We start from the raw sequence: 16,771 nt of genomic DNA, 5'->3' as shown, positions 1-16,771 counted from the left end.
GAGTCCACAGCAAAAAAATATGTTTTACCACTGCATGTTATGAGTGACATACTTGTTCATGCCACTTATAATACCGTAAATATAAACTGTCGCTGGTAAATACACTGGATAAAAAAATAAAATAATCCAAATGGAAGTAACGTGGGTGTTTACTTGCCTACAGTGATCTGATCACAAGTTGTCACAGTGTGGAGAGCTACCCTTGGAGCCAAGTGTGAATTCACTCAAGAGATGTGTGCACATGTTCTCGGATTACATCAGGTTGGCTTTAATACCAGGTCTGAACAGGGCCCATGAAGACACAAGCATCATAGTCAAAAGTTGTTTTTCTGTTGAAGTGTGTCACATTCAAATTCGCTGCATGCGTACCTGTCCTGATTTCAGGTTTGTGTGTATAAATGTTTACATTCTTGTGTGTGTTTATGAGTTAGCGCACACATAGATCTCTCTCACTCCTCCCACTCACTACACACTGTGTGGGTGTGGATCCTGCAGGCTGCCTGTCTCCTTGTGCCTGCTATTAGTCACATATTTTGCACATTACACTCTTTCTTTGCACCAAGCCTGCATACACACATATACTGTAAGTGCACACACACAGACATCGTGAGGTATCTCTTTCAGTGCTCACACAGAGATGTGTTCTTCCTTTTAGTGAGGGGGAAAAATGGCCTGGCATCACCTCACCACTCCTCTATGATTCAGTGTCATCCTGTACATAAGCGTTCCATTTATTTAATGTATTATTATCTCTCTTTGCTCTTCAAAAGGGTCCTGTCTTCCACAATTGTCTCCTCTCCTCTCCTCTTCTCTCCTCTCATCTCCTCTCTTGACAGTGGCGTTGTGATTTTTGTCGGGCAGGTTGTTCTGCTGTAGTTGCTCTTGTTTCTTATATTTCTTTACAAAGCAAAAAAGTTTTTGTGTCTCCACCTGCATTCACCTATGTCTCCCTGTCAACATCTCTACCTGTCTCCCCTCCTCTTTCTCTGTCATCTCATTTTTTTAAATTCCACAAACATCACTGTCACTTCCTTCTAACCAAATTCTGCCATTGTCTAATTTCAATTTTTTCCCCTTACGTTTTGTGTATCTTGCATTGGCCCTCCCTGTCACTCTGTTCACCTGGCACTCTGTCTCCTTTCCTTTCCACCTTCACCCACACACCCCCATGGTCCATCCATCTTCACTCCCTGCCCCCCTTCTCTGTTTTGTCTTCACAGTCACTGTATCCATCAGATTCTAGACAGTGTCCATCACATTCACCAACATGACATAGTGCACAGGGACCTGAAGGTTAGTATATGTAACAGAGCATCTGCATCCCTCACAACCCCCAACCTCTCCTCCCTTAAACCTTTGCTTGCTTCTTTCCCTACCCCTGTCCTCTCCCTCCTTCTTTGCCTCCGTCCATCTCCGTCTCGCCTCACTCCTGTCAGTTGCTAGTCTGATGTCCGCCTGTCTGCCTTGTCTCTTGGTATGCTCATTTGTTTACTTTTTGCTTTTATTCTGAACTTTTTTTTTAAGAAATAAAAACAGTGGTCCCTGGCCTGCCTCACCCACAATCCTCACTCCAACTGCCCTCCCACCCGCCCTCTAGACAAACAGCTACATTAAAAAATGCTACTGTTGCACTGACTGACAACCAGATTAATTAATGAATGGGTCTTCAGGCACCGCACCAACATTCCCACAGATACATTCACCCTCAGTGAACTTCTGTTGGTGTAATAAATATCCTGTGTTCACATATATCTTTACAACTATCAGCTTCTCCTACCAGGATAGTTAAAAAGTCCACAGTGATATTTATTAGGATCTGTATTGATTTGTTTTTCTCTCCACCTCCTCCCTTCACCACTGATTTTATTGTATTGATTCCTGTGTTTCCAAGATAATTCAATATGTACATCTTGTGTCATAATGTATCGCTGTAATGATGAGCAGTACAGATGCACAGCAACATTGGCTCAGCTTCTGGAGATATTGATCATTTATCAAGTGTATCTGTATCAGCCTGATGGCCAATTTCTATATTCCCACTATAAATATATTATTTATTGGCTTTTCCAAATGTTTTGGAATAAAAAAAGAGATGTTTTCAAATACACAGTGTTTACATATTTTTTCAGTATGTACAAAAAATAAATGTCGTTCAAGCTTCTTTTTATACAGACAATCAAGGTCAAGGTCAAGGTTTCCTTATTAATACCAATACCACAAAAATACAACAAAAACTTTGTAAGCTCTTTACTAATGTATTTTCCTAAAATGTAATCAGATTTTAAAGAAATAATTTTCATAATTGTTACCTCTGCAGGGTACCAAACAGCAAGTTTCCTTCAAAGATTGAAATACTTAAATTCAGCAGCAGCAGCTTTGATTTTTGTTGGAGGAAGGATGACAGGTTTGTTGCTGTCAAATGCAAATTGTGTACACTTACCAATATAACTGAGACTCTTTCTGTGACAAAAACACAATGTCAGACATTCTGAAATACCTGCGATCAAAGCGTTTTCTTGCCTTTAACATTTATGTATTTATGTGCTTCATAAAAAATGTACTTTGGACCCCTTAGCAGCACTTATGGCAGTGACCTTAATTTTAAAATCATAGAGATGCAAAAAAAAGAAAAAAATGTTGCAGATCTTTTCACTGGACTGTCATTTTAATCAGATAGCATCAATTGAGAAAGGGTATCAGCAGGAACATTTAAATGTAACAGGTTATACACCACAATACTGTACAGACATAGAAATATATACAATACAATATCACAGTGAGAAGAACAACTCGAAGATCAATGAATGATATGCACAAAATAAGACGAGTAATTGGATATTCTGTATAGAAATGTAATTGGTCAGAGAAGGCGGACTGGTCAACAAGATAGAGGATGCTATTATCAATTACATGGGTCATAATGTAGAAATGATGTGGTGAGTAATGTAACAAATTGCTGTTGGCAGGTAGAAAGAAATAAAGTAACAACACAATAAATAACATTTCCTTAGTAACATGACTGCTGCATATCTTTAGAAGTGCTTTTAGATCTTAGTGTTAAAAGAAAATGTCATAAAAAGCAGCATGTAAAACATTTAAGAATATTTATGTTCTTGGAAAGCTTCTCCAAACAAAATACTAGCAGCTCAAAGATGACTTTTATCTTTGTCAATCCGTTATGTCACGGCCAATTCTGATGCACACTAGCAGTGTAGAACATCAGAACATGAAGTGAAGTGTTTGTTGTTTTTTAATCCACAATACAATGAATGATGCTGCTAAACGGTGCTGTTAAGGTTCTGACATCTATATTTTAAATTTGAGACATGAGGTTAAAATAAAGATGAAGCAATAGATCGTAAAATACAAGCCATCTTGGGTGTAACATCGACATCGTGATCACCCCTGACTGCTAACTGACACGGGATGATAGCTGTCCATCGAGACACATGCAGAGGATTCTCACCCTGCAGGTTATTAAGGAGGTCAACAGCTGATAAAGTGGGGGAGGACACACACACATGCACACACACACGCGCACACACACACACACACACACACACACACACACAGAGTCGTGCGCACACACACACAAGCACACTCACATATCTTCTGAGAAGCATACATGCCAATACACTGGCACAATTTATGCATGAATGAGAGTGCAAGGGAGCACATGTGCGCCAGACATAGATGGGAATCATTTTGGACTTGCCTGCAGATTTAGAGATTCATGCAAGCACGTGCTGTCGTTGGCTCTCAGTGATCCCTCAGAATACACAGTTCATAGCACCAGGGCCATCGATGTGACCTGCCTAGTATTTATTCATTGGGACACCTTTAGAAAGCAGACACTAATTTTAATTTACAGCCTTGAACTTTACAGTCATGCCGGTCCATCTTTCTTACGATCACATTCTCTCTCTATTTTAGTTTATCACTCTCTGTATATCTGTCTGTCTTCTTTCCCTGATATTGTGATTAATTGATTAATAAATGTGTCCATACTTCCACATTGTTTTACAAGACACCAACAACCACAGCAACAATGACATATAACAGGATGACAAATCATGGTGTGCTGCTCCACAAATGAATTTTTTTTCATTTTTTTTCATGTTTGAAGAAAGTTTCAAAGCACCCCCTTTATATCGCAGAATCGTCTTGATGTGAAAGACTCATTGTTACCTCTCTCAATGGCCAAACATTCCAAAAAACATCACTAAATATAAATCTATATTTTATAAATCCAACTCATCATATCAGGTTGACAAAACTAAAGAAATCAGGTATTTATCTGATATTTTGCTTTGGCATTTTATTATTGTGAGATGTGTCTGTGTTTATTTTCTTGAGCTAACCAATTTAGAGACATTATTTTTTTCAGCCTATATGTTATTAACCATTAATATACATTCTGGGGAGAGTATTTTTGTCACTCCACCTTATATGTCAGCCCACCTTAACTGGGAGAGAGCTGGGGTGGAAGATGATGTTAGTCGACTCCTTAGCTCCACTAGCAAAACTTAAGAGCTTATGTTTGATGTTGTTTAAGCATGAATTCACAAACAGATGTCCTATAAACTCTACGCATACAGTATGTGTCGTAAGTCTTGTTGTGGCATCACACATTGATTTGAAACACTATTAGTTTATTTCCAACTGCTATATGCTAGCTTCTGTCACACTTGAGGGAAATGTTAGCTTGCTGCAGATGCTAGCTCAATGAAAAGCTTTGCGACCATAAAGCTATTTTAATTTCAGAAATCTGTGACGCTGATCCTAAGACATGTTAACATTAACAGCTGCTACTTCACACAATCACAGCTATAATCACAGCTGCACCGTTAGAGCTGATGTCATGCACACAGCCGGCCTCACCACTGCATACTTGTTAATCACACACACACACACACACACACACACACACACACAGAATCCTTAAAATATTTGCTACGTGTGTGATGCATTAAAATACATCTACAACACACCCGTCTTTATTTTCTGTCTTTCTTCATGTTACAATCACCACCACCACCACCCACAGCATTAGTGGGACAGTAAACACCATCCAAATGGAATAAAGTGACCACTCGGCAGTCAGGTGGTTTTGGATTCGGCCTTAGAGTTGACGATTTTTTGTAATTGAATCAAGGAATCGTTTCAAGCTTATTTGGAATACACTTGAATTAATAATAGTTTTTTTTTTCTCTTTTCATAAGATTTACGACAGCCTCATGATGTAACCTTTAAAAATACCATCAACAACAATAATGACAGCAACAACATTAAGTCTAATTAATGAAGAAAAAGATCTCTGGTGTCAGATTTAGTATTTGTATTGGCAGATGTGTTTCAGCATCAGAATACACCTGATAAATGTGTGCATCTCTATCAGTTTTAACATTATCAAAAAGACACAAACACATTACAGGCATATGTACCTACCTTCATTTTCAACTGCTAAGTGGTAGTTTGTTCATGAATATACAGGGATTTTTGTCTTCTCTTTTATTTGAATTAAATTTCCAAGCTTTGGTTTTCATTGCTCCATAGAGAACTTTAAAAGTTTTGGTTTGACACTATCCACATGACACCACAAGTAATTCCTAAAAAGAAAATTCATGTCTAAAAGAGAAAATATTTCAACTCCCTCTCTGGACAAAAGGCTAGTTTAGTTTAAAAAAAAAAAAATTCTTCGGTCCATCATCCGGCATTTTCTTATGAGTCCATGGGCTGATATTTTTCAGTACCTCTGTGCTCACGTAACAGTTCTTGTGCTCACCCACCTTATTGCTCCTTCTGGATGACATTAGTGACATCCTTAAAAGGCCATGCTCCTGCAGCACGTCATACAATTGGGCCTACTTTTGAGTCATGATGAGACTGCTTGCTGATTACTTTATTGTACCTTATGAAATCAGTCTTTGAATCCTTGTAGACTGTGAGGTTAAATCAGCGACCCATTTAGAGTTCATTTTTTAATCTTTTCATAATTAGGCTACTTGTGTAATAACTGTTTGATTGCAGGACATTGTGAAATAATTTAAAGATGTAAGAAACTAAATTTACGACAGGGTTTTTCCAAATCTGTATGTATAAAGGAACGGGCTTTTTCAATACTGCAAGTAAAATGCAGAAGAACATGTAAATAATACAGAAAATAATGCTGCACACAACAAATAACTCATGGCCATGGTTTCCATGGCGAAATGATTCATATACAATGTGTACACAAATGTGTTAGTGGTTGTAGCTACACTTGAAGCTGTCGTTACATTTTTTAAATTAAAGTATAATACTTCCAAACTCCTCCTCACATTCATTGCCCTTTGAAGACTATTTCAAAACACATTTTCCAAAAACTATAATACAAAATGATTTTCCACATTGTATTTAATCTGTATGTTATTCTTTATTGGTGAAACTTGAATGAATTAACTTGGCTTCCCAACAGTTTTCACAGAAATTATACGTGTATTCTATTTCTAAAAGTGTGGGTGGAAAGAGATGTAGAGTGGTAAGAAAAAAAAAAAAGGTTCAAAAGCTTTTACTAATAGTATTCAGACAAAAACATGCAAGGGGTCTTATCATGGGGTCATGCTCTGTTGTTATTTGAGTTGTACTTAGGAGTTTTAAACTGGTCAGGGCCATTGGATTAATTGATGTTTAGAACTACACAAGCAAAACCAATCATAATAACTATATCTGACTTTTCTTGAATAATTTTCGGGCCTTTTTTTTTTTTTTTTTTGGTTAAAGCTAAAAATCACATGCAGACGAATCTCAGGTCATTGTGATCTCTGATCAACTTTGTCAGTGCACAGGAAGCACACAGGCATGGCCAAGCTTTTGTCCACACCCAGTGCCTCATCCCCAACAGCTAAAGTGCTGTTGTGTTTGTTTGTGCGTGTTCATGCAGCAATGCTGCAAGAACACAATGCCACATCATACACAGCTGGACCCAGACAATGTACATGGCTGTATAAGCACATGTACATGTTGTCTGTCTGACATTTAACACCGAGTCTGTGTAGACTCAAACTTTAGTTACATGTCCATGTTCCTCTCAATGTTTTTGACAATTTATATTTTTAGTATCCCCGGTGAACAAACATCAGAATGACAGCTCTTGTCAGCAGAGGCCATATTAGGCAGGCAAAAGACATGGCCTTGAGCCCACACACATCTTTTTGTGTTATTAATTGTACAATGAATGACTCCTTACCTTTTTGCCTTCTGTGACCCCCCCCCCACGGCCAGCGAAACTTTCACCCCCTCTTTCATTGCTCATGTCTTGCTGGCTATAAAGGGAAGGGGTTACCTACAATCCACCTGCAGCTAACTGAACACTGTTTATTAAGCCACTTTTACACAGAGTCACATATGTTTCATGAAACTGGCTCCGCCATTATGCTGATTTTCATGTTTACAAAGACCCCAAACACAGAATGTAAATTTATGTAGCATCTCAGCATTCCACAAGATATGGGCAACGTGCATCTGTATCTCTCTGTCCCTTTCATACAACCGTCGCATTTAGTGCTGTTAACTACCTCTGCTGGCGGTTCAGAGGCTCAACAATCTGTTCCTCCATTCTGTTTCTGTGCGCTTTTATACATATGGAGAAACATAACAGCAGAGTTATATTTCTGCCTTAAATGCACTGTGTAAAAGCGGCTTTAGATGAGCATGTCTATCAAAATACTTGTGAAAGGAAAAGAGACAAAATAATACACCAATTGATTAGGCTGATTCTGTGCTGTAGAAAAATTATACCCGTTCTCACACTTGTGGTGTGTGTAGTGGTGGGCCAGTGGAAGTATGTGTAGTGTAACTCCTGGCAACAGAAGAGCCCCTTCAACCCCTGCCTTTTCCACACCCTCCTACTCCTTCATCAAACTTCCCCCTCATTTCTTTCCTTCCCCACACCCTTGGCCTATGCACGGGACTGTAGCGCTGCTCAGACTAACATGCGCCCCCCTTGGTGTTTGCATGCAGTCATTGCATCCAGCAGATCCTGGAGGCGGTGCTTCACTGCCATCAAATGGGCGTGGTGCACCGGGACCTGAAGGTGAGTGATGGCGAACCCTTTGCTGTCCTTTTAGAGCGTGCATATATATTTATGTCAGTTTGTCATTTTGTTCTTTGTGTAGTCTGGGTATTTGTGATGTGTTATTGTTAGTGGATGTAATTTGGGTTCAGTGTTTGAACCGTATCTATTGCCCAAGTCAACAGTTACTAATATTAATATGGACCGAATGCTAATACCATATTAAGCAATTGAAAGTTTCTGTCTTTCTCTCCTTTCTTACAGTCTCTATGATGCGTTCAAGTCTGTGAATTTTGGTAGACTTGGAGTTTATGTGAATAGTTGTTGGTTGTACTTGTTGTAATGATCAATACCACCAAAAGTACCCAACCTTAGGGTAAAGCTTTATGCTTCTCATCATAACACTGTCAAATTTCTGACACAAATACCAGCTTCTTGCTAGCAACTCTACTCTCTGGAAATTTAAGACATGCAATATTGAGCAGGTTGGCTGACCAGTTCCACTGCTTTTGGAACTTTTGAGGCAGAGGATCTACTTGCCCTCTTTGGGTCAATAGATTAATTCAAGGTGATCCAGGAGGATGTTTAATTAGAGCGAAGGTTCATTCATTTGACAGATACCCTGTCTGGTTTTGACTGCCTTTGTAGATCAGTTCATGACACTTACACTTCAAAGGTGACAGTTCTTTTTTCTGAAAACAGCCCTCCACTCCTCCCTTATGTCATGAGCAACTTGCCAAATTTGAACTGGCTGCTCGTTTCCAAATATTTCAAATATATTTTAGATATAAATACAGTTCTAATGTGTGTGTGTGTGTGTGTGTGTGTGTGTGTGTGTGTGTTTGTATTATATATATATGTGTGTGTGTGTGTGTGTGTGTATGTATATATACGTGTATATATGTATATATGTGTGTGTACATGTATATATGAATATATATATATATGTAAATATACACACATGCAAACACACATATATATATCCATACATATATACATTTACACTTCCTTAATATGTAAAGTATTTACATTAAGATTTGATTTTAAGGATTTTGGCGTAGCCTATGGCCATTATTCTTAAGATTATAGAGCAGTTTTTCTGATTTTGAGCAAACAATTACTGAAATTGAGATATTTAGGCGGCAACATTTAAATTAATGCTTTATATCAAATTTGAGTTACAAACGGTAACTCGAACTCAATAAGCTGCAGGCGAATCACTGCTGAAACAGAAAAAGCTTCCAGTCCCCTCTCTTGCATATGATGGACCTGCTTGTGATTGTTTTATGTGCATGCCTGTATGTTACATCTTGTTTTGCATGAATACCTTTTGGTGAATACACCTCCAAATATCCTTCCCAGCATTACAGCAAAAGCGTGCTGCGTGGATCTAAACTGCCGTGGCTATTTCTTTATTTAGCCGACACGCCTATCTGGTTTCACACCCAAGCATCTGCAAGCATTACATGCAATAGGTCATGGTGTGATGACCAGGGACAGCCAGGGTGACAAGATCCCTCAAAGTAGGAATTGGGTTATGGCAAATGAGATGACAACATTGTGAACTGACGTGTATGGGTGCTGAGAATTTTGCATAAATTCTTCAGGATGTACAGTAGATAGTGTTATATATATTTTTTGTCATCTCAGAAATTAGAAGTGTAGTGAACAAGGTTTCAGGTGTCTGCTTGGCGTTGGTAATTTCAATCCCTTGCCCTAACTGTAACCTCAACAAACTGAGGTATTTCTTCAAGTTAAAGTGTTAGAATAAGACCAGATTTCTTTGCACGCTGCAGCAATCTACTTGATTGAAATGCTTCCTCAAGGGGGGTCTGTAACTCTCACGCTTCCTCTCAAAGAATCTGTCAGGAATGCTACAACAGCTCCATCTCATCTCATGACAGGCTACTTGAAGGAGAGAGAGGGAGAAAGATGATTATCATTCAATTTTCCCCTTCAACCAAAACAGTCGCCCGTCATTGATATGCTGTGTTTTGTGCACATTGTACGCTTAAAAGATGCAGAGGAATGGCTGAGTGCCCAAATGATGATTGCTGCAGTTACATCTGAAAGTGTGGCCTGGATGTTTTGCATTTGGTTTATGAACCTTTTGAACAGAAGCACAGCCTTCATTGGAATTTCCACCTACACCGGTTTTCACGGATTATCTTGCTGCTGCAGTGTTGGCAGGTTCTAACTCCCCACATTACAAAAGCTCCTGCCTAACCAAGTGGTAGGGCTCAGAGAATTTGATGGCACCAGTCAGGCAGAGTGCTTTAGGATTACTGGTTTGCTTGCGCACAGTCTTTCTTGCTCTCTTTCGCTAATGTTCCCCTCTTACTTACAAATGCTATAAAAGCGCATGTTAAAGTCTCTGCACTTTAAGTACACATTGCTTTGCTTTTAAACAAATTAGCTGAGAGGATAGAAAATGCACAATGCCGCAAAGCAGGGAGGCAGTGACAGGAATGCAGCCTAAATATAATGTCCCCGTTCTCTCCATTCTGCAAGGGTGCCTTGACTCAGCATTTCATGCTAAATGCCTGAAATTTTTTGAAGTTTTCTTTAGTACTTGTAAAGATGAGAGGATTTTATATATATATATATATATATATATATATATATATATATATATATATATATATATCAGTAAATGGATAATGAAATATCAACACACATCAAACTTGTGTATGCAGCTGTTAATGTTGACAAAACACTGCAGAAGCAGGTCTCTAGAAGATGGTAACCTAGGATTTCGATGAGGAGGGGTTTATTATTGCACTGGTACATTTAAATAGCCAGAACTAAAAAGGTGCCCTTTTTTTACATGTTAGATAAAAGTTTCGTGTTGGCCAAGACAAAATAAGTATTTTAAGATTTGGTGGATCTGACCCGAGCATCTAGCCCTCAGAATTTGGCACTTGTCAAAGCTTCTCAGACCCTTGCCCATTTTTCCAAAACATCATCTCAAATAGCTGACTGTTCACTTGCTGCATCATATAATCCCTCCTCTTAGCAGGTGTCATTGTAAGAAGATATTCAGTGTTATTTACTTAAATTGTCAGTGATTTTAATGGTGCGCCTGATGGATGTTTAAGATACCCTTTCCACAATTTATAAGTAGTCATTCTAGTTTAAACTTTTTAGGTTAGGGTGTTAACTTTGTGATTTTCAACACCACACATTCCACATCTATGAATGGGTTAAAGTCATCTGATTCACAATTTTATTAATACTTCTTATCATTGCTTTATTGTCAGTCAAGATTGCTTTTTATAGAAAGAATTGTTAAGTGAGATTAAGAGAGATGTAGAGAGAGACAGGGAGAAGGAACAGGGGCCATTGGGGATAGCAGCCCATTATTAGAGCCCCCTTCTGACAGAGAATAATGAGGCTGGCTGTATTATCTGGGCCACAGTGATGGAGCCTATAGACTAAAGCATACCACACAAGGCAAGGACAGAAAAGATCCTCTTGAAAAAAAAAAAATTCTAAAAATATTCTAACTATAATTTTGTGGCTTTTATGTGTCCTAGCAAGTTATTCAGCTGGCATCTGAGTCTGTTTGTATTTGTGTTTGTGCTGAATCAAGCGTTGATAAGAAATCTCCAAATTTTACTATTTAAACCCCTCAACAATGTTTGTGCATGAATAACTAATGTTTCTTCTACCCTACCAGGACAGTTTATATGCTGTGTATCCCATCCTTAACTTGACGGTGTTTGTTAACCTCTCCTTTCCTGCGGCCTTCTCTAGCCAGAGAACCTGCTCCTGGCAAGCAAATGCAAGAATGCAGCAGTGAAACTGGCTGACTTTGGCCTGGCCATTGAAGTGCAGGGGGATCAGCAGGCCTGGTTTGGTAGGTATAGCAAGATCACACATTTATATGTACTAGTACTCATCTATATTTGTAAAAAGCACCATTTCTATGATTTTAGTAATTCTGATCTTGGAAGATGATGTCCTGCTAAAAGTTCAAAATCTGGGTTGTAGTTAGGATCTGCTTCACCCCTCAGACCTATTATATAGTACATGTAGATGTCTGAAATATGCTTGATATCACAGTTGCATCCTGATTAACATTAAGGATTCATATTTGAAGATACTATATTATTTAGTTCTTTTCAGCTGATAAGTAATGCACCAGCGTTGATAAGTTAAGAATTGTCATGTGATTCATTTGTTACTCATTTGCTTTCGTGAATCAGTGCATGTGAAGCCTAACATCATCAATATTATTATTATTTTTCTTTATAATGGATATAAACTCTGCCCTGTTATGTCTAGATTACTGCAAGTTGAATTATTAAACTTGATTGGGTTCATCCCATCAATGGCTGAGTTTCCATTAAAATATTTGATGCACATTTTGAGGTATTGCAGTAGAAAAGGTTAATGGAAATTGGATTAAAAAAACATCCTCAGTTTTACAAAAAAAACCTTTTAATGTAGCCCAAGGTTGTTTTTGCCTTTTTAATAAAAGAAAAGGGAGACAGAAAAATCTTTTGCAAATGGATGAAGTGAGTATTTAATGTCATACAAAAGAAAAAGTACAATACTTCCACTTCACAATAAGACTTTGTGAGTGATACGGACTGAATGAATGAGGAAATGAAACAAAGTGTCTGGTTCTATAAGAGGGAGCAGAGAAAAAAGCTCTAATGATCACCTTCTATGATTTGTATAGCTGTAGTAAATGTACATTTTCTGAAAATTGCTAAAAATTGGTGATACTTTTCTGTTGAAACATGACTAGTCTCTAGTTAAGTGAAATTATTGTCCAAGCACACTAGGACATCTCACCTGGATGACTGCTACAAACATCTGTACCCTGCTTTGGTAGCATTTGTGGTTTCATTCAACCGAGAGGTTTTATGTGTTCCTCACACTCAAGTTGATCTGAAATCTCCCAGTCTGACCTTAAGATCTCACTCCACTGTGTGGATGAATAAATCCAAGTTCACAGGAGATTATTTCCTTTCGAAACAAGCCGATCCATGTATAGCGCTTATGCATTCATTGTGTTGACCTGAGCAATCAATCAGTTTTGTTGTGTGTTTTTTTTGTTTTGTTTTGTTTTTTTTTTGTTTTTTGGTCTTCCAGGATTTGCTGGCACACCAGGTTACCTGTCCCCTGAAGTATTGAGGAAGGAGGCATATGGCAAACCTGTAGACATCTGGGCCTGTGGTGAGTTGAAACTGATTCACACACTTAACACACACTTGGCATATCTCACGCAAAATTCAGAATACCACACAGGATTTTGTGTATGTGTGTTTTTGTGTTTGTGTCTCAGGGGTGATCCTCTATATCCTGCTGGTGGGTTACCCTCCATTCTGGGATGAGGACCAGCACAAGCTCTACCAGCAGATCAAGGCTGGAGCTTACGATGTGAGCCTTTCTTCCCCTCTCCTTTCCTCTCCTTTCTTCTCCTTTCTTCTCCTTTCCTCTCCTCTCGTCTGCCCTGCTATGGTGCCCTCCCCTCTCCTCCCACTGCCCTCATTCCATTTTGGCAACAATTACATAACTCAGTCACCTCATTCATATTTCAGGGGGTGCAAGAAAGGGAGTCTCACCTTAGGTCACATTCAGCCCTATGCCACATACAGAGCAAGAGAGAGGATGACTCACACTCTGGCTGTGATTCAGGGCTCATAGGACACAGACTTCAACATTTATAGCTAAATACAACATGACTGATGGGATTGGATATTTTCTTTAAAATTGTTCAGAGATGTGACTGGCTTTATGATTTACTGAAAAGCACACCCACAGAAAATACTGAAGGAACATAACTTGCAATAACATATACTTGCAATAACTTGGGTTCGTATCTGCTTGGGACCTGTACCGGCTTATAATGTCATATTGCTTTTTCTTTCTTTTTTTCAAACCTGTTTGTATAAATGAAAAAGATGTATTGGTATCTCCTGACATAACATCTCCTCCTATCCACATGTCAAGCTTTTTTTTGAAGAAGATGATAATGAATGATTTCAGAAGAATTACTCACATTGATCACATAAAAATGTCATAGTAATACCAAATTGTAAAGAACAAAAACGTGATACCAAATTAAAACACAACTAAAAAACAAAGATGGTAATGTGCAAAACCTTTATTTTGAGGACATTGAAATACATGAGTCATAACTGTGGGTATGATGATTCGGAGAAGACACGTAATGTATAGTTGAACATTTAGTACAAAAAGATGCAATACAACATGCTTCACAAAGCTTGAATAATCTCCAGATTTGATTGTAATATAATGATAACTAAAATAAAACTTATTATATAATCTAATTGAAAAACACAACAGCATGTATAACAGTTTTTCTGAATTGCTATAACACCAAAATCCATTCCCTGAACCAGAAGCAAATTGAATATTTCCGTCTTTTGGCAAAGCCATAAACAATTTTCGCCAACTTAATCACCATTTGCAGATATTATTGGGCCTTTTTGCAAAACTCTAAGTACATTCTGACACACTTATATGCATTTTGCACTGTGGTGTATAATTTGAGCTCAGGAATCAAAAGTTAAACACAATTTCCAGCACAGGTGTCTGAGCTGACACAGCGCACCTCAAAACCAATATGACTTTTTGCCCACAATGTGAAGAAACCAAAAGAAGTCAGTTCAGGGGTAGTTGAGGCTTCATATTAAGTATGGACAGAAATTTCAAAAAGCAGAGGAAGCACACTTAAAAAATGAGATGCGGCCAAATGAGGAATCACTTATTAACTTGGATTTTAGTACTTTTCTCCACAATCCTGAAGACACATTTCTTGAGACATTCCTTTTCTGAAAACTGTAGCACAAAACCCAGTCTTCAGTCTACATTCACAGCATTTATTTAAGTGTTGAATCAACTTATTTATGAAATATTTTGTATTGTGTGTTTTTTTTCAAAATGCTAAATGTTTTATGTCAGCAATATACATTTGCTGGAGTTACATGCCCTTAACATTGCGTTGTTCTTTTTTTGACCTAGTGTGCAACAAATGCTCTGTCCTCTTTTTCATTTGACTGTTGTTCAATATGATGTGATTGAGCAGAGTGAAACTTGTGGGTAAATTGTTTAGTTTTTGCAGGAAGAGTCTGAGGTTTTGTGAATGTAGCTTGATGCTTCTCATGATTTTGGTAAGTGTCTGGAAGTTTTCAAGAAATGTGTCTTCATGATTTGGAAAAATTGTAAACAAAGAAACAAATCAAATTTTATGTTTGTTGCTAAAAAAAAAACTGATAGCAGCACTTACAGACACAAAAATTTGGCCCAGTTCTGAGCCTTGAGGTACTTTATTTAAACAGAACTCTCAAAAGGGAAAAAAAAAATTGACCTGGGAGGTAGGATCTAATCCAGTCAATCTAGGACCGGAGTCTAACAGCTCCAACCTTTACATGAGAAGATCCTAGTTATATGAAATTAAAGCAGTGTTGCGATGTGCTCAAAAATGTTTGTTTAGTTTCCAAATCTATTCAGATACCTTGAGGAGAGCTGTCACTGTGCTATGTTTGGCATGAATTGAATTTCTTTTTTAATTTAATTTGAAGCCAATAAATTTTAATATCTATGGATAAACCATTTACACACCTATTTTGCTCAAAAGCATCAAGTTGGAAAGTTACCTGAAATGACTGTCACTGGCATCAAGTGCTATCTTTCGTCATGCTAAAGTTGTCTGTCATTGTTTCATAGTATTAATTTTAAATCGGATTTCTGAGGACTTTGAGGCATGTTGCTATAAATGAATGTTAACATGACACCCCCCCCCCCACACCCCCCCAGTTCCCTTCTCCAGAGTGGGACACTGTAACCCCAGAGGCCAAAAACCTGATCAACCAGATGCTGACCATCAACCCAGCCAAGAGGATCACTGCTCAGGAGGCCCTGAAGCACCCATGGGTCTGCGTAAGTGTCCTTTGTCACTGCAGCTACTTATGATCTTGATTAGCAGAGAATCATTGCCTAAACCTGCCTCATGTCCGTCTCTTACTTTGTCTCTTCCTTTTCCCAGCAACGGTCTACAGTGGCATCTATGATGCACAGACAGGAGACAGTGGAGTGCCTGAAGAAATTCAATGCCAGAAGGAAACTCAAGGTCTGCAATTCCACCTTTCCAACATCTTCCTCTTAAGGCTTTCATGTAGAATAAAACCCTTTTTGCCGTTACCATGAACTTAAACCATTAATCCATTTCCTTGGCACTTAACACAATATCATTATTGGTTATAGAAATATTTGGAATGGAATGCTTTTGAACTTTTATATTAAAAATAATAAATTGATAAAAAAAAAAAATCCGCCAAAGGGTCAGAGTATATAATATGAAATATGTTCTGTGCAGATGGTGTGTGTATTATTGTTTTCTATCCAGACTAGTGCTGAGGTGGTTGTAGGCAGCATTTAGATTTGAAGTTGTCCCTTCTACGCTAATTTATATCACTGACATTTTGTGTGGATGTAACAGCTTAGCCTTCCAAGCACATCACTGTTAGCATGCTGCTTTTGGCCGGACCTGGCACAGCTCAAATACCATCACATGGGAAACTGGAAGCAGAAACACAGGTGGCTGGAGGCAAATGTCGGCCTATTCAACAGATAGGGCATCAGTATCAGCCAATTCTCTCTGATTTTGCGCATGTGAAAAGAAAGGGGAACTGCTACTTTGACCCTTTGTTTTATACTCCACTAAACAACAGAAATAATGTA

The 16,771-nt window shown here is 38.3% G+C and overlaps 1 protein-coding gene across 23 annotated transcripts in view; it reads left to right on the top strand.

Moving 5' to 3' along the window:
• camk2b1 (calcium/calmodulin-dependent protein kinase (CaM kinase) II beta 1) overlaps window positions 1-16,771 on the top strand; it is a 78,032-nt gene that overhangs the window by 20,194 nt on the left and 41,067 nt on the right. For 17 of the 23 annotated variants that reach the window (XM_086206862.1, XM_086206857.1, XM_086206855.1 and 14 more), the window contains exons 6-11: window positions 8,002-8,074; window positions 11,810-11,912; window positions 13,157-13,240; window positions 13,350-13,444; window positions 15,848-15,970; window positions 16,077-16,160. In XM_086206862.1, coding sequence (XP_086062988.1) covers window positions 8,002-8,074; window positions 11,810-11,912; window positions 13,157-13,240; window positions 13,350-13,444; window positions 15,848-15,970; window positions 16,077-16,160 — 562 coding nt within the window. Of the gene's footprint in view, window positions 1-1,220; window positions 1,294-8,001; window positions 8,075-11,809; window positions 11,913-13,156; window positions 13,241-13,349; window positions 13,445-15,847; window positions 15,971-16,076; window positions 16,161-16,771 lie in introns of all 23 variants that reach the window. The other 6 variants (XM_086206859.1, XM_086206854.1, XM_086206849.1 and 3 more) reach the window with 1 other exon arrangement.

The sequence above is a fragment of the Aulostomus chinensis genome, chromosome 6, assembly GCF_037954235.1.
Source record: "Aulostomus chinensis isolate RoL2024-O1b breed Wild chromosome 6, RoL_Achi_v1.0, whole genome shotgun sequence".
NCBI lineage: Eukaryota > Metazoa > Chordata > Actinopteri > Syngnathiformes > Aulostomidae > Aulostomus > Aulostomus chinensis.
This window is presented reverse-complemented; position numbering and strand designations above follow the sequence as displayed.